Raw genomic sequence first — 18,270 nt, 5'->3', positions numbered from 1 at the left:
TGGGGAGCTGTGGCAGCCGCTGACGTGGCCTCAAGCAGGCTCAGCAATTTCTCCTGCCACCCTGCATGGGGACAGCTCGTGGGCGCTGGTGGTGCCTCAGCGTGAGGTGTCCCAGTGTGGCAGGCTGTGTCAGCCCTGTGCCTGGGCACAGCATCCTCCCAGCCTGGGACCCCTGCCCCACGGGGAGAGGGATGCCCGGTGCCCCAGTGCCCCAGCCCGGGGGGACCTGGTTTATCCCGGGGGTAGGCGACGGCGGGGTGACAGCTGGCTGGAGGATTTGCCGAGGGCATTATTTAATGCTGTGGGTAAATGGAGGAACAGCAGCTAATTCCGGAGCCCGTAATCCTCTTCCTCCCCCGGGGCTGGGGAGCGTGCCAGTCACGCAGCCGCCGGCGGGCCCCGGGAAGGAGCCCCCGGCAGCTCCCCAGGCGGTGCCGCGGGCCGGAGCGACTCCCAGACCATGGGTGATGTGCAGAAGGTAAGCGGGGTCCAGTGACATCCCACCGGCTCCAGGTGGGCTGTGCTGCACCAGCTCTCAGTGGTGGTGCCAGGAGGGCTGGCAGAGTAGGGCTATGCCTGGGGCATGTCCCCCCAGCCTGCCCAGGAGCTGGGAGCGGTCCCAGGGCTGGGACTGCACACGCGGGAAGGGGGGAATTGGGGCTGGGCAGATCTGCTGTGGGGCCACCCCAAGCACGAACACCTTGGGAGCTGGGCCTTAGTGCTCATTCAGGCCATAGACACAAGGTACCCAAAGCCAACAGTGTACCCAGTTCCCCCCTCCCAAACAAGGGTGCTCTGCAGCGACCCGGCACCCCACAGGGCTCCCCTAGCACCCCCTGCCCCCAGGGGCTGCTCTCCGTCATCCAGAAGCTGAAGGGTTCCCCGGAGCAGGAGCTCCGCATCGTCCTGCTGGGGTTGGATAACGCGGGCAAGACGACGCTGCTGAAGCGCCTGGCGTCCGAGGAGGTCAGCACCATCACCCCCACACAGGTAGGCACTGCTGGGGGACACGGGTGGTGGCAGAGGGCTCAGGTCCCACCCATCCCTTGAGTGACACCAGGGTTTGTGCCCCCACTCAGGGATTCAACATCAAGAGCGTCCACTCCCACGGTTTGAAGCTGAATGTTTGGGATATCGGGGGGCAGCGCTCCATCCGCCCATATTGGAAGAAGTATCTGGGCAGCACAGACCTGCTGGTGAGTGGGGCAGCACCCCCAGCCCTGTCCATGCTGCGTGGGTCCTGCAGAAGGGCTGTGCAGATGGGCAAGAAGGAACCCCTGACCGTCCCTTTTGTCCCCACGGTAGATTTATGTCATTGACAGTGCTGACCAGAAGCGTTTCGAGGAGACAGGGCAGGTATGAGTGGTCTGGTGAGGGGTGGCTCTGGGGTCCTGGGGCTTGGATCTGTATGGCACCAGGTCTTTGGGGATGGGGGGGAAGCAAAGCTGCTCTCAGTTGTGGGGCAGCGCTGCAGGGGGGGCCATGCTGTCCCCAGAGCTCTGTGGGAAGGCTCAAGATCAGTGTCTCAGCAGGCAGAGATACCCCACTCCATGGCCCAGCTCCCCCTGAACTGGGATGCTCCAGTGCCCAGAGCAGGGGTGACAGTCGCTGGTGAAAGTGACCCCTCAGTTCCCAGCTCTCATCCCACCCCACCAGGTTAGTGATACAGCCAAACAAAGGTTTATGAGCAGCAAATTCAGTTACAAACCCTGGGAATAAAGCTCTGAGAGGGGAAGGTGAGACTCCAAGTGCCAGCCCCGGCTGTTCTGGCACCAGACGGCAGTGTGGGCGTGCCAGACGGCTTGGGACTGCCAGGAGCCTCCCGCAGCTGCCCTTTGCCCAGGGCTCTCAGTGCTGGGAGGGTTTCACTCCTCAAGTAGCCCTGCATGTGGGTCCTGGGCTAATGGAGTTCCAGGAGGTGAAGCTCCTTTGGGAGCTTCTCTCCCTTGGAATGTCAAGACCTCACAGCTTCCTTGTCTGCCATGAGCACCAGAGAGAAGGGATGAGGCATTTGGAGGGCTGAGGTGTCCGTGGAGGAGGGCAGCAGCCCTGGGAGAAGCTTCTGTCTTGGCAGGAGCTGGCAGAGCTCACAGAGGACGAGTCCCTCACGGGGGTTCCGCTGCTGGTGTTTGCCAACAAGCAGGACCTGGTGACTGCAGCACCCGCGGCCGAAATCGCAGAAGGGCTGAGCCTCCACACCTACCGGGACCGGGAATGGCAGATCCAGGCCTGCTCAGCCCTGTCTGGGGAAGGGGTGCAGGTAGCGATGGGGGCCTGTGGGCTGTGCACAGCTGGGAGAGGGCCCAAGGGCCGCGCTCACGTCCTTCTTCCCTCCAGGATGGGATGAACTGGATTTCCAGCCAGATCATGAACAGGAAGAAGTGAGAGCTGCAAAGTGCCCGATGGGACTGAGCTGCAGGTCCCTACGCCACGGCCAATCCCCCTGGTCCCTCGGCTCCCCCCGAGCCTCGGCTGGGCCCTGAGCCTCAGATTGCCGTGTTCTGATGATTTTCCCACCCAGTCTTCCACTAATCAATTGGCTTCCCCTCTCCCTGCCTCCTGGGCTTCCACGGGCTCCTCACACCCCCTGACTCCCCTGCAGCCCCCGTGCTTTTGGAGGGAAGCACATGTCCCACCGTGTTGAGGGCTTGCACACCTCCAGCACGAGAACCTGCCCAGGACTTGTCCACCCACACTGCTGTCACACCCCACAGGGGCTGCTGTGACCCCCACAGTGCCCCAGGCACACCGGGCACCCGGACACGGCGCTGGCTGCACCTGTGTCCCCCCGTGCTCCCCAGGACGGGACTGGTGCTGTCCTGTGGCTCGGGACAGCCTCTGCTCAGCACCTCTCGCTGGCCAGAGGAGCCCCCATGTGCGCACAGGGCAGGCACGAAGACGGGATTAGTGACCAACAGAGGGATGTCCTTGCCCGGTGCCACCGCGGGGTCCCTGTACCCCTGTGACAAGCGCTGTGTCCCAGCCGGGGCTGCTGTGGCCTGGCTGGAGGTGCCCATCCGGAGGGCTGGGAGATTCTGCTCCCGGGCCACCAGGGCTGCCGTGGCGGAGGGATGGGGGAGACCGGCGGGAGCGGCGCGGGGCTGCCCTGCGAGCCTCAATAAAGCTGCTGTGATGCCCACACTGCCTCGGCCTGTCCTTCCCGAGGCCCTTCCCGTTCCCGGGACCCGTCGGGGTAGGTCACGTGTCCCGCGGGCGGCACGAGGCGCGCACGTGAGGTGGCCCAGGGAAGGCGGGCGGACTACATCTCCCGGCAGGCCCCGCGCCGCCGCGCACGCGTGGCGCACGCCGGGAGGCCGTTCGGCCCCCTCCTCCCGCCTCCCGCCGCGCGACGGGAGCTGCGTGCCCCGCTGGCCCCGCCCTTCTCCCCTGCAATAGGCGGACAGTGATGCCGCTCACGCCCAGGGGCGGGACCACGCTAAGCGACGGGTTTTAATTGGCTGTTGCGGTTGTGAGGCGGGGCTGAGGGCGGAGCGCCGGAAGGCGGAAGCGGAGCATGGCGGCGGGTGCGGGCGGGCTGGTGGCGGCGGCCGCGCTGCTGTTGGCCCTGGCCGGGCCGCGCCCGGTGCCCGCCGAGCTCACGGATGGCAACAGCGAGCACCTGAAGCGGGAGCACTCGCTGATGAAGCCGTACCAGGGTGAGCATGAGGCCGGGGGAACGCGCAGGGCTCCCCGCGAGCGGCCCGGGCTGATCCGCGCTCTGTTCGCCCCTTTGCAGGTGCGGGCTCCGCCGCGATGCCCTTGTGGGACTTCCAGGGCAGCACCATGGTCACCAGCCAGTACGTCCGCCTGACGCCCGACGAGCGCAGTCGGGAGGGCTCCATCTGGAACCGCGTGGTGAGAGCCCGGGGGAGGACAGCGGGGGCTCGGGACGGCCCTGCCGCCTCATGCCCTGACGCCGCTGGGGTTTCTCCCACAGCCCTGCTTCCTCAAGGACTGGGAGCTCCACGTCCACTTCAAGATCCATGGAGCCGGCAAGAAGAACCTGCACGGGGATGGGCTGGCGCTGTGGTACACGCAGGAGCGCCTGACGCCAGGTCAGTGCCCTGGCCCGCAGCACACAGCACTGGCCCGGAAGGCAGCTGGCCAGGGAGTGCCTCTGAGCTCCCCTGCTCTGGTTTCACTAGGCTGGGGTGACGTGTCCCTTGTGTTCTGCCCGGGCAGCAGGTGCCCTCAGCCACCTGCTTGCACTGAGCAGCTTGTACAGCACAGAACTCTCTGAGCACAAATCCTGACTTCTGTCTCTTCTTCTCTCCACTATTCTGCCCTGTTCCAGGTCCTGTTTTTGGCAGCAAGGACAACTTCCATGGACTGGCTATTTTCCTTGATACCTATCCCAATGATGAAGCAACAGAGGTGAGTGGTCCTGGCTGCTTGTGCAGTGCCCAGCAGGCTGTTCCCTTCCTGCTCCAAGTGCTTTTCACCTGATCCAGGGAAAAATCTCTCCTTAGCTGAGTATGGTTTGCTCTTCCTGTCCTGGGAGTTGGTAAAGAGAAGAGTTTGTGTGTGTTAATGGAGATAGAAGCTCCTTGCTCTTTGCTGTGCTGCTCTTGGCTACACAGATGTTTCCAAGGCATCATCTCTGTACAGGAGAGCAGCTGGTGTAACCCCAGCATCACCTGCTAATGTTCATCCTGAGTGTCATTCCTTGACCTCTGTGCTTTGGATACTACTCATTCCATGATGTTTCTGCCCTCATTTGCTCTTTGCAACCTGTCTGTGCCTGAAAGAAACTCCTGGGCTGCCTTTTTGCTCCAGAATTCCTCATGGCCATAGGACAGATCAGTCCTGTGAGGGCTGGGGATCCTTTTCTTCAGTCCTGCTCTGTGTTTGTGAGAGAACAAAACTGTGCTTTGGGGTTTGTACCATCAAAACTGTGATACTTCAGTCGTAAAGCACCTGGAAGTGACCCATGTCCCTGTTGTCTTGAGGCTCATGGGAGGTAAATTCCTGCCTCCAGTTGTCCTCTTCTGGTGTAGGTAATCCCCTGATCACAAAACCTTGTGCGTGGTTTTGCTGCTTATGTGAGATTTTTGTCCGTTCTGGGTCTTGTGCTCAGGGAACAACTGGATGTGGCAGTCAGGGCTAGCTGACAAGATGGGGATTGGTCACAGGTTGGACTGAATGCTCTCAGAGGTCTTTTCCAACCTAAATGATCCGGGGATTTTTACCCAGCCGCTCTGCAAGCGTGGGACAGTCTGTTTGCCCTGGCCATGGAGTACAGAGTGGGTTTATTCACAGAATCACAGGATGGGGGTCTTGAAATGGGAGGTCAGAAAGGGTGGCTCTGCTTTAGGTAGCTCTGGCTTGGTTCAGAAGCAGCTTTAGGTGGAGAAGCAGCCCTGGTGTTGTGGTCCTGTGCTCCGTGGCTGCCCATGGCTCTGCCATGGCTCTGGCTGTGCCCCCGGGAGCTCCAGCAGGCGCTGTCTGTCCCCACAGCGCGTGTTCCCCTACATCTCGGCCATGGTCAACAACGGCTCCCTGACCTACGACCACAGCAAGGACGGGCGCTGGACGGAGCTGGCCGGGTGCTCCGCTGACCTGCGCAACCAGAACCACGACACCTTCCTGGCCGTGCGCTACTCCCGGGGCCGGCTCACGGTGAGACCCACAGGGGGCCTGCCTTTCAGGTGGGGCAGGGCTGGCTCCACCAGGAGCTGGAGATGGCGTTCCAGGCTCAGCCACTGCCTCTCTGCACCTCCAGCTCCAAAAGAGGTGCAGCCAGGTGCGATAGTGGCGTGCCAAAAGTGATTGCCTGGAGAGGGTGTGGAGTGTCCCTCACTGGAGATACTAATGAATCATCTGGACACAATCTATCTGATCTGGGAGGGCCCTGCTTGAGCAGGGAGGTTGGACCCTGTCCCATGGTTCTGAACATTCCTGCTGTGACCCTCTTCTGGTTTTGCAGGTGATGACTGATGTGGAAGACAAGAATGAGTGGAAGAACTGCATTGACATCGCAGGGGTGCAGCTGCCAACTGGCTACTTCTTTGGTGCTTCTGCTGGCACTGGAGATCTCTCTGGTGAGAGGGGCTTTGCTCAGGGAAACACGTGGTGGTTGGAGCCTGGATTAGGTGACGCTGTCTCGACAGGGGAGTTGGATCTCCAGAGGTCCCTTCCAACCCTAAAAATTCTGTGATTGTAACACTGGATGTACTGGATAGTTTCCGTGGCTTTCTTTCTCTGAATTGTTCACTGGGCTCTTGAAACCCTTTCTGGACCCATGGCTGGGGAAAGGAGGCACCTGAGAGCTAAGGAACATCTTTGGATTGCAGTTTGATACCTGGGGATGAGGGTGGCTTGAGAGGGAAGGAGACTGGACCCAGCAGAGGATGGTCTGAGGGGTGTTCTGAGTGTGTGGACATCTCAGAACCTCTGATGGTGTTTGGTGCCCATGGTTGTTCCCCAGACAACCACGACATTATCTCGATGAAGCTGTTCCAGCTTATGGTGGAGCACCCTGTAGAAGATGAGACTGTTGACTGGACCAAGATTGAGCCGAAAGTCAGCCTCCTTAAATCCCCCAAAGGTGAGCCTGTGGGCTTTGGAAACCTTCTGTGGGGGATTGGGATGTCGGGGCTGGACTCTGGAAGGCACTGAAGGTGCGACACCTGGAAAAACTCCACAGGAGCCGAGGTTTTCTTGCTCTCTCTGATTGTTCTTTCACTTCCAGACAACGTGGATGACCCGACGGGGAATTTCCGGAGCGGGCCACTGACAGGCTGGAAGGTGTTCCTGCTCCTGCTCTGTGCACTGCTGGGCATCATTGTCTGCGCTGTGGTGGGAGCCGTGGTCTTCCAGAAACGCCAGGAGCGGAACAAGCGTTTCTACTAGTGGAGCACCTGTGCCCAAACCCATCTTTTTTTATGGGGAGCTGTAAAAAAACTGTGGTTTCTAAATGCTGTTTCTGAGAACTACCAGAAGTATTTTCTTACCTGTCTGTCTGGCTGTAACCCCCGCCTGGCCCTTGGCCTCCCACGGGTTGGACTGAGGGGGGTGATGCCTGCTGGCTCCCCAGAGCTGCGGTGTGGGAGCCCGGAGGTTGCTCCCCGGTTTTTCCAGCTATCCCTCTGCCTTGCTGGGACTTGCTGTGCTGCCTGGGGCAGGTGTGAACATGAGGGGCTGAGGGGAGGGGGATGTGAGTGGGGCATTAAAGGACTGACACCACCCGTGTTTCTGACTCTGTCTGATGGGGAGAGAAGGGGGGCTCTGCTGCGGGGGTGGTGCTGAAGGAACTGGGACTGGGTTGGCGGGGGTGCGGAGAGGCAGTCCTGGGAGGATCCCGAAGGAGTCGCAGGCGGGGCTCTGCGCTCCCCGGCAGCTGCAGGGGATGTGCTGGGGTGTCCCCGCGGTTTCCGGAGGAGCCCCGGCGGTGGGGCGGGATGGAGGGGATGTCCCCGGCGGCCGGTCCCGCCTCCATCCCGCCCCGTCGGCGGAAGAGAGCGGGGCCGTGTTTCCGGGGGAGAAGGGGGAGCGGCGGGCGCAGCCAGCGTGTCCCGGTGCCGGCGGGGCCGGGCGGGCGCCATGGGCCCGGCCCGCCGCAGGGACGCGCTCCGGCTGCGCGGCGGAGGGTGAGCGAGCCCGGCGGGCTCCGGGGGGACGCTGCCGGGGGATGGGGGCACCTGGGGGATGGAGGGGCCGGGGTCCCACCGTGCGCTGACCCCCGCGCCGTCCCGCAGGTCCCCGCCGCTCCTGCGGCTCTTCCCCGGCCGCCTCTCCGCATTCCCGCTGTTCCTCCTGGCGCTGCTGCTGGGCTTCGCCTCGCTGCTCTGGCTCCAGCTGAGCTGCACGGGAGAGGGGCCGGCGGCGGGCGGGCAGCACAGGGGGGTTCCCCGGCAGCCCTGCCCGGCCCCCGCGCCGCTGCAGCCGCCCGAGGAGGAGCCGTCGTGGGGACCGCACCGGCTGGCGCTGCTGGTGCCCTTCCGAGAGCGCTTCGAGGAGCTGCTGGCCTTCGTGCCCTACATGCACCGCTTCCTCAGCAAGAAGAGGATCCGCCACCGCATCTTCATCCTCAACCAAATGGATCATTTCAGGTAGCGTCTGCCTGTGCCAAGGGGGTCCTTCCCAAAGCCCTGTGAGTGCTGGGAGGGTCTTGCAGAGAAGCGCAGGACCAGGGCAGCGGGATGTCAGGGGCAGTGCATGATGCTCTCCCCAAAGCTGCTCGTTGTAGAGCTTAGAGATGGACCAAGTGGTGATTTGCTTCCTTCTTCCTTAGCAAAAATAGAATCCTAGCATAGAATCCTTTATCCTTGGGTATCTCAGCTTTCTCCTCAGTGTCACAGGTTTGCAGCAGCAAACATGGGGACTGTGGAAGTCAAAGACAGGCCACGGGGTGTTTGGAAATGCTGTCGCCCCCAGCTCACTGTGCAGGGAGAAGCAGGGATGCAGTTGCAGGATGGAATGCTGTGTTTGCACGTGTCCCTGTTTGGGGACCGGTCAGACATTGAGCATTGACGGGGACAGCGGGGACAGTGGCTGCTCTGTGTGGCACTGAGAGCCCCCAGTCCCGTGGCAGGTTTAACAGGGCATCCCTGATCAACGTGGGCTTCCTGGAGAGCGGCAACGACACCGACTACATCGCCATGCACGACGTGGATCTTCTGCCCCTCAACGAGAACCTGGACTACAGCTTCCCGGAGGCAGGGCCCTTCCACGTGGCATCCCCTGAGCTGCACCCTCTCTACCACTACAAGACCTACGTGGGTGGCATCCTGCTGCTCACCAAGCAGCACTACGAGTTGGTGAGCTCCTGGGTGGGATGTCCTGGAGAGTTTGGAGCAGGAGCTGTGGAAGTGGGGACAGGAGTCAAAATGGTTTGGGGACAGAGCCTGTGGTCTGAGCTGCTGGGGGGCAGGACAGGGGAGGCTGGGCTGGTGTCTGCTCCTCCGAGGCCGTGGAGTTGTGCTCGACCTTGGCTGGTATGGTGCTGCTCTTGTTCCAGTGCAATGGCATGTCTAACCGCTTCTGGGGCTGGGGACGGGAGGACGATGAGTTTTATCGGCGTATCAAAGGAGCTGGTCTCCAGGTAAGGGGTCTCTGCACCCTCCTGGTTTGAAATTGCCCTTTTTTATGTCTCTTCACCTGGCTCCCACTGTGGCCACCCAGTTTGGGGCCTGGGGAAGGCAGCCCTGTACTCCAGCAGCAGGTGCAGGAGTTTTCCAGTAGCTTTATGGAAGCTCTGCTCCTCTCCCAGGTTCGTCGTCCCTCTGGAATCACAACTGGATACGAGACTTTCCAGCACCTGCATGACCCAGCCTGGAGGAAGAGAGACCAGAAGCGCATCGCTGCACAGAAGCAGGTGGGACCTGTGGCCAAGGGAGATTTGGGCTGTGGTCACCACATGCTCTGAGCCCTCGTGCTCATGTCCTCCTCTGCCAGCTCTGGCTCCCTCCCCAGGCACTGGGTGCTTCCCCCTTCCAGCCTGGATTGAGCAGTCTTTCTCTTCTTCAGGAGCAGTTCAAGGTGGATCGGGAGGGAGGCCTGAACAACGTCAGGTACCGAATTGAGTCACGGACAGATCTGAGCGTGGCAGGAGCCCCTTGCACCGTCCTTAATATCTTGCTGGACTGTGACACAAACGAGACCCCCTGGTGCACGTTTGGCTGAGCCCGTCCCTGCGTGCCAGTCGTGTGCTCTGTGCTGGTGCCAAGACTCCGTGGCTGCCGTGGAGCTGCCTGGAGCAGGCAGGGGTTTTGCAGTGGATGAGCATGGCAGTGCTGGCGAGACACAGAGGAACAGAAGAGGCTGAGAACTGGACTTTGCTGGGAGGAACAGAAGAGGCTGAGAGTGGGACTCGCTGGTATCGCTGCAGGCGCCGGTGCTGCCTCCCAGGGCAGGTGCAGGAGTTGGTTTTCCTGTGCTGGACATGGCTGAGCTGCCACGCAGCTCACAGGACAATAAAGAACTGTCAGGGCACCTGTGAGTTGTGAATGCCCTGGGCTGTGCTGGCGCTACTCCATTCTCCTGTTCCCTTCACCTTCCTTCAGCACACCTGTTCTGGCTTGGTCCCAGCTCCTCTCTGTGTGACAGGTGAGCTCTGAGCTGCTCTGGTTCAGAGCCCAACCCAGTCTGAAATGGGCTCTGAGAGAGATGGTGCCTCTTCCAGCTGCCAGGTACCCCCAGGGCTGAGCTGTTGTCATTTCACTGCAGGAAGTGGTTGTGGTTGAGCCGTGCCCAAACCCCAGCATCCACAGCGCTGCTGGATGTCAGCACTTGCAGGCCAGGACCTCTCTGGGGTGAGGAGAGTTCTGGCTGAGCTCTCCTTTCCTTGCCTGCCTTCCGTGGCATGTGCTGCCTCAGCCTTTGTCGGGGGGGGAATTGAAAAATCTGATGTCTCCCCTGGGGTCTTGGCACACGTTCTGGGTGCTGCTGCCTCCTCAGGCTGGGTAGAGCCAGTTGAACAGCCAGTACCCCTCCATTCAGCATCACCACTAGCACTGGCAGCAGGCCCTCCGCGTTTCCTGGCCCCTTCTGTCCTCATCTCCTGCTTGCACTTCCTGGAGTGGTCGCTCTGCATCCCCAGAGAGAAGCTGTTGCCATCCTGGGAAGACAAGTAGCTCCAGAGAGGAGGGAGAGAGGGAGGGAGAGAGGGAGGGAGAGAAAAAAGCATCGGTGCCAAGGGCGGGGGTCATGTACCCTGTAGGGGCTGTAGGATGGGGTGTCTGGAGGGATCTGGTGCCTTCTGCTCTCTGTGCTGCTTTGGAGCTGGGAGAGGAGTCTGGAGCCCTTGGATAGGGTGTGGGGGGCTGCCTCTGAGGCAGGGATTGAGGTGCTGCTGCAGGGTGGTGAGGATCTGATTTGCATCATGGAAGCAGCAGGCCCAGCCTCGGGGCACTGAGGGGATGTGCTGTCCAAGAGCTCCTGATTGCCTGTCCAGCCTGGTGGCTCCAAAGCACTGTTGGTATCTGGCATGAAAGTGCTGGGGAACTTGGGCAGCTGGTGCACTTCTCCACAGGTGTTCTCAGGACCAGTCATGCCCTTGCTGTGGGCAGCCAGAGGGAGATACTGGCCCAGCAGTCCCACTCCTTCCTCTCCATGGCACGGGTTTGGGATTGGCCATCTGTATGGCAGCCCCTTCCCGGTGCCTGAACCGCAGCCAGGGCTGGTGGAGGCAGATCAAAGTATTTCTCTGCTCTGTTCAAAATAGATGACACAATTTGGGGCAGGTTTCATAAAGATGTAGCTGTGCAGAAACAGAGAGCATATGTGCACCTCGCACTTCGCTCAGCGCTCCAGGCTCCTCTCCCGCTGCCTGGCAGCTATTTCTCAGCTCTGCTCGCAGCCCCCTCATCCTCCGGTTGCTTTTGTGGAAGAGGCGCCCTGCTGGAGACCCGGCTTCCTTTTATAGCCCTGAATGTGACTCGGAGGTCGCTTGGCTCTGCTCCCCCCACGCGCTTCGATATCGGCAATTGCCCAGCAGGAGGGGATGAAGTTTTTTCCCCATCGCCTTTCAGCAGATGGGTAACACCCTGCCTGCTGTCCCAGGAGCCCTGCAGAGCCCAGCCCAAAGCCTCGCAGCATTCTCGTGCTCTCAAAGCCCAAGGAGAACATCAGAATGCTCAGGGGCAGAGAGGGTCCCTGGAGGCTCAGCCCTTCCCCACTGTGACCCCCATTCTGGGGTCCCAATTGCCATCGGTGAGGCCACCTGGGGTTGGTGGGGGCACAGCAATCGATGGCTTCTATTGCCAGGTTGTTATAAAGTGGGTGGTTCCGGAGCTGTTTCCTGGTGAACACCTGGAATTGCTGCAGTATCTTAGAGGTGGGCACTGAGGGGTGAGGTGAACAGAGAGAGGGGACCGGGGAAAAAGTGAGAGGAGGCTGAAGCATCTCTGCTTGGAGAAGCATCCCTGGCTGCTGGAGTGACCTGGCCAAGCTCCGGGGCTCTGTGGAAGCTGCTATCCCAGGCAGAAGCACCCGTGGAGCAGCAGGAAGCGGGGCAGACGGGAAGGAGGGGGGTGGTCGTGACCAGCACCCCTCGCAGTCCCCCAGCATCACCGCAAGCCGCCCGATCCGTGCGTGGTGCCAGTCCCCGCGGGCTGCCGGGGGCCCTTTCACAGCTGAGCTCCAGGCAGAGGCCCGGGACATCGCAGCCCCATTCCCGAGGCCAGCAGGATGGGAAATGGCTCCGTTGGGAAGGGCTCCCTTGTCCAGAGGCCACGCGTGCCGGTGCGCACCTGGGCACAGGAGCTGCGGGAAACGGGGGCCGAGCCCCGGGGGAGCGGAGCGTGCCTTGGCAGCGCACCGAGGACACTGCCAGCATGTGAGCCCGGCGAGCAGGGACCGGGGACAGTGTGTGTGTGTGGGAGAGCACTGGCAGCACAGCTTGAGGACTCGGGTGTGCGGCGGGGGGAGCTGGCAGCCGGCGGGGTGCGAGCACACCGGATACGCCGTGCAGGGAGCGCGGGCACCGCGCCGAGGGACGGAGCAGAGCTGCCGCAGGTGTCCTGGCTCCCGGAGAAGGCCGGGACGCCGGTGACCAGGTCCACCCCGTGCCGGGATCCTCGCTCCCTGCGGCTGCCAAAACCGGCTCCAGGCCGGGATGTGGCAGCGCTGATTCAGAGCATGAAGCGTGTCCCGTCTCACTGGCGCCGGGCCAGGCGAGAGCCCCCCGGGGGTACACCGTGTCCCCCGGGGCTCTGTGGGGCTCCTGCCCGCCCGCAGCTGCTCAGGGGGGCACACGGGGCTGCTCTCACAGAGGACGGCGCAGAGCGTGTCCTACGGAGTCCAGACCCCTCTCCACGCCGCAGCTACGAAGTAAATATTTCTTTGCACCCTTGGTGGGCGATACCCAGGAGTACCAGCCCGCTGGTCAGGGGGTTACCGGGAGCCGAGTGCCGCCGGAGCTGTAGCTGGGGGGATTTGCGGGGGTCTCCTCGCCATTGGGGGGGTTTAGCGCAAGTGTCGGCACCGCACGGCGCCAGCGCGCCCTGCCCCGCCCCGCTGGTGGGCACGGCCGGGCCGCCCCCTCCTTCCTCCTCCTTCCTCCTCCTCCTCCTCCTCCTCCTCCTCCTCCTGTTTCCCGCCCCTCCCGTCCCGCCGCCCCCGCGCTGCGATTTGCCGGTGCCGGCTCCGCCCGCCGCCCCGCGCGGCCGCGGCCGAGGGGCGCGTTCAAACGCGGCGAGGGAAGGAGCGCGGAGCGGAGCCGGGCGGGACCGCAGCGCCGCCGGCATGGTGAGTGCGGCCCCCGCCGCCCCCCATCCCCTGCCCCGCTGCGCTGCGGCCAGCGGGGCTTTGTCCCGGGCTCGGCCCCGGGCACCGAGTGCCCTCTCCGCCTTCTCCGTGCCGGAAATTCCGGCGGGGCTGCGGGGAGGCGCGGAGGGGGCTCCGCGGGGACCCGCGCTCGCCTCCCTCCAACCCTGCCGTTCCCTCCCGGGTGGGAATGGGAATGGGAAAAGGTTTGTGGCCGTATCCTGCCCGGGCACGGCTGGGACTGGGAGCAGATCGCGAAGGAGCCAGGCTGGCCGGACCGGTGTTTTGCCGCCTGGAGGGTGATCCCCTCCCTGCCGCAGGCAGGACACCTTCGGGCTCCCCCGGCGTTTCCCAAACCTCCCACAACCTGACCTACTTCCTCGGCCGCCTGTGCCGGGAGGAGCCGCTGCGGGGCTCGGCCGAGCTGCTCCCCAATGCCGGGGGCTGGATGTGCATCCACGGCCCCCTCCCCACCACCGTGGGGACATCCACGACCCCTGTGCCCGTGCGCGCCCGGTGGCACCGCAGGCAGCCCGGATCCTCGCAGAGGGTCCATCCCTGCTGCCCTTCGTGGGGTGCCGGTGCCCGGAGCAGGTGTTGGGCTCGCAGAGGGAGGTGACAGCGCAGGCCGGGAGCTGTCAGACAGGTTTGTGCGTGGCAGCAATTAAAAGCGGGGTGTTTGTTTACCCGGCGCGTGGTGCTGAGAACCAGGGCAGCTTCCTGGGTGTAACCCGGCCCCGGAGCCCTCGGCGAGGCTGGGAGCGGTGCTGGGGGCTCTGCCTCGCCCCTGCCACGCTCTCTTTGTCCCCTGCACTGGTGTGAGGCCATCGTCCCCTCCCTAGCGCTGGGGAGCCAGAGCCGAGGCCAAAGGCATCCTCTCATCCTTCCTCCCCCGGCCACCTGCGCAGGAAGCTGCATTGTCCCGTCAGCATCCTGCCCCTTCCCACCGCCCTCACGCCATGTCCGGCCACGGGGTCCCCGGCACGCACGCAGCAGCTGGGCTGTGTCCGCCTGGTCCCTGCCCGCTGCTGGGGAGGGAATGCCTATGGATGGATGGATGGATGGATGGATGGATGGATGGATGGATGGATGGATGGGGCCGTGCGAGCTGCGGGAGCTGTGCGGGAGTGTCCCCGTGGTGCCGCAGAGGTGCCCGTCCCGTGCGCGCCCCGGGGAGGCCAAGCTGATGGGCATCCCCAGGGACATTTTGGGGAGGTCTCCAGAGGGTGTCCGGAGCCGGAGGTCCCGGCGGGGAGGTTGGGTGCCGCCGGGCCGGGGCTGGCGCCAGGCCCGGGCAGGTGCTGCCGGCTCTGGAACTCGCCCGCCTGGCTGGGCGGCAGGTGCCTGTTCTCCTGTGCTGGTGGCGGCCCCGGCCCCGGCCGCGGGCGGGAGGTGGGGCTGGGTGTGGGAGGAGGCGCTGCACCGTGGTGGGGGCAGCGGCGGGGAGCCCCCGCCCCGTGCGTGCTGTGCCCTGTCCCCCGGGAAGCTGCACGGGAGATGGCAGATCCATCCCGGTGCCAGGAGCCCATGTGGGCTCTGGGGGCCGGCTGGGAAAAGGGGTGCCGGGGGTGTGTCCTGGCATCGCTGACTCTGTTTCTTCCCCGGCAGTGCTGGTTCTGGGCTTTTCTCTAATTCTCCATGGCAGCAGCACAGGGTCCTGTGACCTGTGAGCCCGACACCCGTGTCCTCAGCACCTACCTCTCCTCGGAGCCCGTCGGCGTCGTTGGCAGCATGGGCAGCGTGGGCAGCCTGGTGGAGAAGCAGGATCTGTCCCCCCTGGAGCTGCGGGCCCCGCTGGGCGGCTCGCGGGGGCTCCGGCAGCCCGACGGGCTGCTGCGCAAGGGCCCGAGCCAGCGGGAGCTCTTTGGGTACCTGCACGGGGCCAAGAAGGAGACGCGGGCGGAGCGGAAGCACCAGACATCGGGCGCCTGCTACAAGCGGGACTACGAGAGTGACCGCGAGAACCGGTCCCCCGAGCGCTGCTCCCGCGAGCATCACCGTGGGGCCGACTTCTCCAAGAGCTCCCTGCCAGAGCGGGGCCGCTTCGACAAGGTGAGGCTGTGAGGTCTGAAATATGTCCTGGTCTGCCAGAGGATGGGGATGGAGAAGGATGATCTGCACCCCCCTGGATGGGATCTGGAGATTTGAGGGTGTTCAGGGATATGAAGCTGGGAGTCTGGGGGTTCTCTTTGGCTCTAGAGGCTCATGCTTGACCTTGCTCTTGTTTTTCAGTGCCGTATCAGGCCCTCAGCCTTCAAGGCAGTGGCTGGGAAGGGGCTGGTCTCCATGCAGGGCCTGTCCTCGTCCAAGGGGCAGAAGTTGTCCAAGAGCAATGGGAGCCTGCACACGCTGCTGTCGCAAAGCAGCACAGCGGCCCCGCAGCACGGCCCGCTCCGCACTCACCTGCTCCACGCCATCAGCCTGGATGAGGCCTCTGACTCCAGCCACAACTCCATCCAGAGCTTCCCGTCCTATGGCTCCCGCCTCAAGCCTGCCCAGAGCCAGTTCAGCGCCTCCATGGGCCACATCAACCACATTGGGGGCTCCTTGGACAGGGTTTCCCGGAGCCCCAGGGATACTCTGGCCCCCGAGAAGATGCCCCTGTCCTGTAAAAGCATGGCCACCCTGAGCAGGCTGCAGAGCCCCGGCGAGCCCCCGCCGCCGTACGAGTTCTCCTACTCGCTGGAGGACGCGGTGAAGCAGCTGGAGGACCGGCTGCAGGAGACGGGAGGGGAGCTGCGGCAGCTCAAGAGGAGCCTCAGCGAGACTGAAGACCCCTTCACGCAGGTGAGCCATGGGCTGGGGTACAGCCGGGTACCCTGGGCAGGGATGTGGGGATGGAAGGAGCAGTGAAGGAGCTGCCGTGGTGGGTGATGGGCTTGGAATGCCCAAGCGTGGGAGGATCAAACATCACGGGACCTCTTGGGGTCCCTCCTGGGGCTACAGCCTCTCACCAGTGTCCACCTGTGCTGGCAGGCATTTGAGGACAAGCAGAGGCTGTGGCTGGACGAGCTGGAGGACCTGAAGCAGATGTACATGGCCCGGCTGCAGCAGGTGATGCAGCAGGCGCAGCGCGGGCAGCGGGCGCTGCAGCTGCAGCTCTACAAGGCGCAGCAGGAGAAGAAACGGCTGCAGGAGGAGCTGAGCCTGCAGCAGTGCCAGTGTGAGGAGACCAAGCTCCGGCAGTCCCAGGGCGAGCATGGCAGCCCTAAACTGGAGGAAACCAAGTGGGAGGTGAGTCCCCTTCCTTCCTTCCCCATTGCCACCCTCCTGGCTGTGGGACCAGGATGGGGGCAGCAGTTCCCTGCTCTGGTTTCGCTCGGGGTCACAGTATGGGAGGGATGAGCCACGTGTGGTGCTTATGGTCTCCCAGGATAACCTGGGATGCTGCCACCCTTGGGGTCCTGCTCCCCCAGCCCTTCCTCACCGCTCGCCCGTGCCCTGCAGGTGTGCCAGAAAGCAGCCGAGATCTCCCTGCTGAAGCAGCAGCTCCGGGACACCCAGGAGGAGATGGCTCAGAAGCTGGGGGAGATCTTCAGCCTGAAGACGCAGCTGCGGGAGGCCAAGGCGGAGGTCCAGGCCAGGGACTCCCAGCTGGCACAGCTGGCAGACTCCTTCCAGAGCCCCCCGGAGCCCAGCACCTCGCTGCCTCTTGGCGATGACCCCATGCCATCGTGCCAGGACTTCCCTGGCTGCGAAACTGATGACTCCAAGTGCCGGGGCCTCCAGAGCGACTCGGCGGAGCCCCTGGAGCGGCAGGTGGAGTGGCTGTGGGCAGAGCTGCTGCGGGAGCGGCGTCAGGGCCAGCTGCAGGCTGTGAACTTTGAGCTGGAGAGGAAAACGTGGCAGGAGGAGAAGGAGAAGGTGCTGCGGTACCAGCGGGAGCTCCAGGCCAGCTACATGGAGATGTACCACCGGAGCCAGGCGCTGGAGCGGGAGCTGCGGCAGCTGCGGGCGGAGCCCAGGGATGTCAGGATCGACTCACCCTGGATCGAGCGGGTGGAGTCCTCCAAGATTTGAGGAGCAGAATGCCAGTGGGACTGAGAAGGGGGAAGATCTCTTGCTGCTGCAAAGGGACGATCTCAGGGTGTGCACAAGGACTGGCCCCGCTCGGCGCTGCCCTGGGCTGAAGGACCGATTGCCACAGGGGAGCTTTTCCTTCTTGCAGCACTTCAGGCCCTTCTGGCGAGGGTCTCTGGAGGGCGGGGGGTCATCTGTGCCAGGGTGGGGGTCTTGCATGTGCCCCGTGCTCTGACTTCAGGAGCGTTTGCCCTGTGATTCCTTCTGCCATGGGGCAGAAACCAAGCACCCTGTGAGACATTCCCTGTCCCTCCTGCTCTGCTGCCCCTCTTCCTACAACCCAGTAACTTAATGTCTTGTGAGGAGAAGCTTAAGCCCTGTCCCCTACCCCACTGCCTTGCTCTGGGGGTTGCAGCTACTGGTTGCAGTGGCTGCCTTGTCAGCAGGGCCCTGGAGCTGGTGCTGCCACTGGGGAGGCCGAGGAGGAAACCCCCGAGGAGTTCTGGTGCTGCTGGGAGGGGGCAGCTGCCCCAGCACCTCTGTTGGGGCTTCTCATGTCCCTGGTGTGGAGCTGCTCTGCAATGGAGGTGGTCGGTGCAGCTTTCTTCAGGCTGAGATGGGGGAGTGCCTTGTGCAAGGAAGGATGGGAACTGGTGCTCTGCCACACTGGGAGGAACTGGGGTGGGACAGGGGATTGGGGCATGTGCCTGAGCTGGGGAAGAGGCCGGGATCCCCCCTCCCAGGGGAGCAGGGGGAGCTCAGAGGTGCTGGAAGGAAGGAAGGAGCTCTGCTCTATGTGTGTAACAGAGCCAGGTGAAGGCCGGGCCCGGCTCCACGCCCCGTTCCTGCAATAAACCCGTATTTCTCTCCCCTGGCCTCTGCTCTGCTTCTCTCGGGGTCGGGGGGCTCTCGGGGTGAGGGGGATGGTGTGGGGCCGGCCTGGGCCTGCCCAGCACCCGCCCCGGAGCTGCTGCGTCGGGCTGGGCAGTACAAGCGGGCGGGACATCGCCCTGAGTCACGGCGGGGCCGGGCGGGCTCATCCCC

General features: G+C 63.5%; 4 protein-coding genes across 4 annotated transcripts; all 4 read left to right on the top strand.

Moving 5' to 3' along the window:
* The first annotated feature begins 460 nt into the window (after nt 1–460).
* Nucleotides 461–3,129, top strand: LOC131584224 (ADP-ribosylation factor-like protein 3). Its single transcript, XM_058849123.1, has 6 exons — nt 461–478; nt 745–990; nt 1,080–1,196; nt 1,306–1,356; nt 2,075–2,260; nt 2,338–3,129. The coding sequence occupies exons 1-6, from the start codon at nt 461–463 to the stop codon at nt 2,383–2,385; spliced, it is 666 nt and encodes a 221-aa protein (XP_058705106.1). The 3' UTR covers nt 2,386–3,129.
* A 346-nt stretch (nt 3,130–3,475) lies between these two features.
* On the top strand, nt 3,476–7,185 carry LMAN2 (lectin, mannose binding 2). The gene is made up of 8 exons (XM_058848979.1): nt 3,476–3,656; nt 3,737–3,855; nt 3,938–4,055; nt 4,295–4,374; nt 5,458–5,619; nt 5,927–6,041; nt 6,428–6,547; nt 6,692–7,185. Exons 1-8 carry the CDS (start codon nt 3,515–3,517, stop codon nt 6,850–6,852), a joined length of 1,017 nt encoding a protein of 338 aa, XP_058704962.1. The 5' UTR covers nt 3,476–3,514; the 3' UTR covers nt 6,853–7,185.
* Nucleotides 7,186–7,436: 251 nt separating this feature from the next.
* Nucleotides 7,437–9,971, top strand: B4GALT7 (beta-1,4-galactosyltransferase 7). The gene is made up of 6 exons (XM_058848830.1): nt 7,437–7,589; nt 7,698–8,051; nt 8,534–8,759; nt 8,960–9,043; nt 9,212–9,316; nt 9,469–9,971. The coding sequence occupies exons 1-6, from the start codon at nt 7,543–7,545 to the stop codon at nt 9,622–9,624; spliced, it is 972 nt and encodes a 323-aa protein (XP_058704813.1). The 5' UTR covers nt 7,437–7,542; the 3' UTR covers nt 9,625–9,971.
* Nucleotides 9,972–13,051: 3,080 nt separating this feature from the next.
* On the top strand, nt 13,052–18,092 carry N4BP3 (NEDD4 binding protein 3). Its single transcript, XM_058848829.1, has 5 exons — nt 13,052–13,188; nt 14,815–15,258; nt 15,439–15,993; nt 16,183–16,440; nt 16,654–18,092. The coding sequence occupies exons 2-5, from the start codon at nt 14,845–14,847 to the stop codon at nt 17,224–17,226; spliced, it is 1,800 nt and encodes a 599-aa protein (XP_058704812.1). The 5' UTR covers nt 13,052–13,188; nt 14,815–14,844; the 3' UTR covers nt 17,227–18,092.
* The last annotated feature ends 178 nt before the right edge of the window (nt 18,093–18,270 follow it).

This window comes from Poecile atricapillus, chromosome 13, assembly GCF_030490865.1.
Source record: "Poecile atricapillus isolate bPoeAtr1 chromosome 13, bPoeAtr1.hap1, whole genome shotgun sequence".
Lineage (NCBI taxonomy): Eukaryota > Metazoa > Chordata > Aves > Passeriformes > Paridae > Poecile > Poecile atricapillus.
The sequence above is the reverse complement of the archived record's forward strand: the minus strand, read 5'-3'. Positions and strand labels throughout refer to the sequence as shown.

Excerpts from the sequence above, each read along its gene's own strand:
- B4GALT7 (XM_058848830.1), top strand. The coding sequence starts at position 7,543 with ATGGGCCCGGCCCGCCGCAGGGACGCGCTCCGGCTGCGCGGCGGAGG. Across the intron at positions 8,052-8,533 it reads AACCAAATGGATCATTTCAG|GTTTAACAGGGCATCCCTGA; the intron begins GTAGCGTCTGCC and ends GTCCCGTGGCAG. Across the intron at positions 9,044-9,211 it reads TCAAAGGAGCTGGTCTCCAG|GTTCGTCGTCCCTCTGGAAT; the intron begins GTAAGGGGTCTC and ends CTCCTCTCCCAG.
- LMAN2 (XM_058848979.1), top strand. The coding sequence starts at position 3,515 with ATGGCGGCGGGTGCGGGCGGGCTGGTGGCGGCGGCCGCGCTGCTGTTG. Across the intron at positions 3,657-3,736 it reads GCTGATGAAGCCGTACCAGG|GTGCGGGCTCCGCCGCGATG; the intron begins GTGAGCATGAGG and ends GCCCCTTTGCAG. Across the intron at positions 6,042-6,427 it reads TGGCACTGGAGATCTCTCTG|ACAACCACGACATTATCTCG; the intron begins GTGAGAGGGGCT and ends GTTGTTCCCCAG.
- N4BP3 (XM_058848829.1), top strand. The coding sequence starts at position 14,845 with ATGGCAGCAGCACAGGGTCCTGTGACCTGTGAGCCCGACACCCGTGTC. Across the intron at positions 15,259-15,438 it reads AGCGGGGCCGCTTCGACAAG|TGCCGTATCAGGCCCTCAGC; the intron begins GTGAGGCTGTGA and ends CTTGTTTTTCAG. Across the intron at positions 16,441-16,653 it reads TGGAGGAAACCAAGTGGGAG|GTGTGCCAGAAAGCAGCCGA; the intron begins GTGAGTCCCCTT and ends CGTGCCCTGCAG.
- LOC131584224 (XM_058849123.1), top strand. Across the intron at positions 991-1,079 it reads GCACCATCACCCCCACACAG|GGATTCAACATCAAGAGCGT; the intron begins GTAGGCACTGCT and ends GCCCCCACTCAG. Across the intron at positions 2,261-2,337 it reads TGTCTGGGGAAGGGGTGCAG|GATGGGATGAACTGGATTTC; the intron begins GTAGCGATGGGG and ends TCTTCCCTCCAG.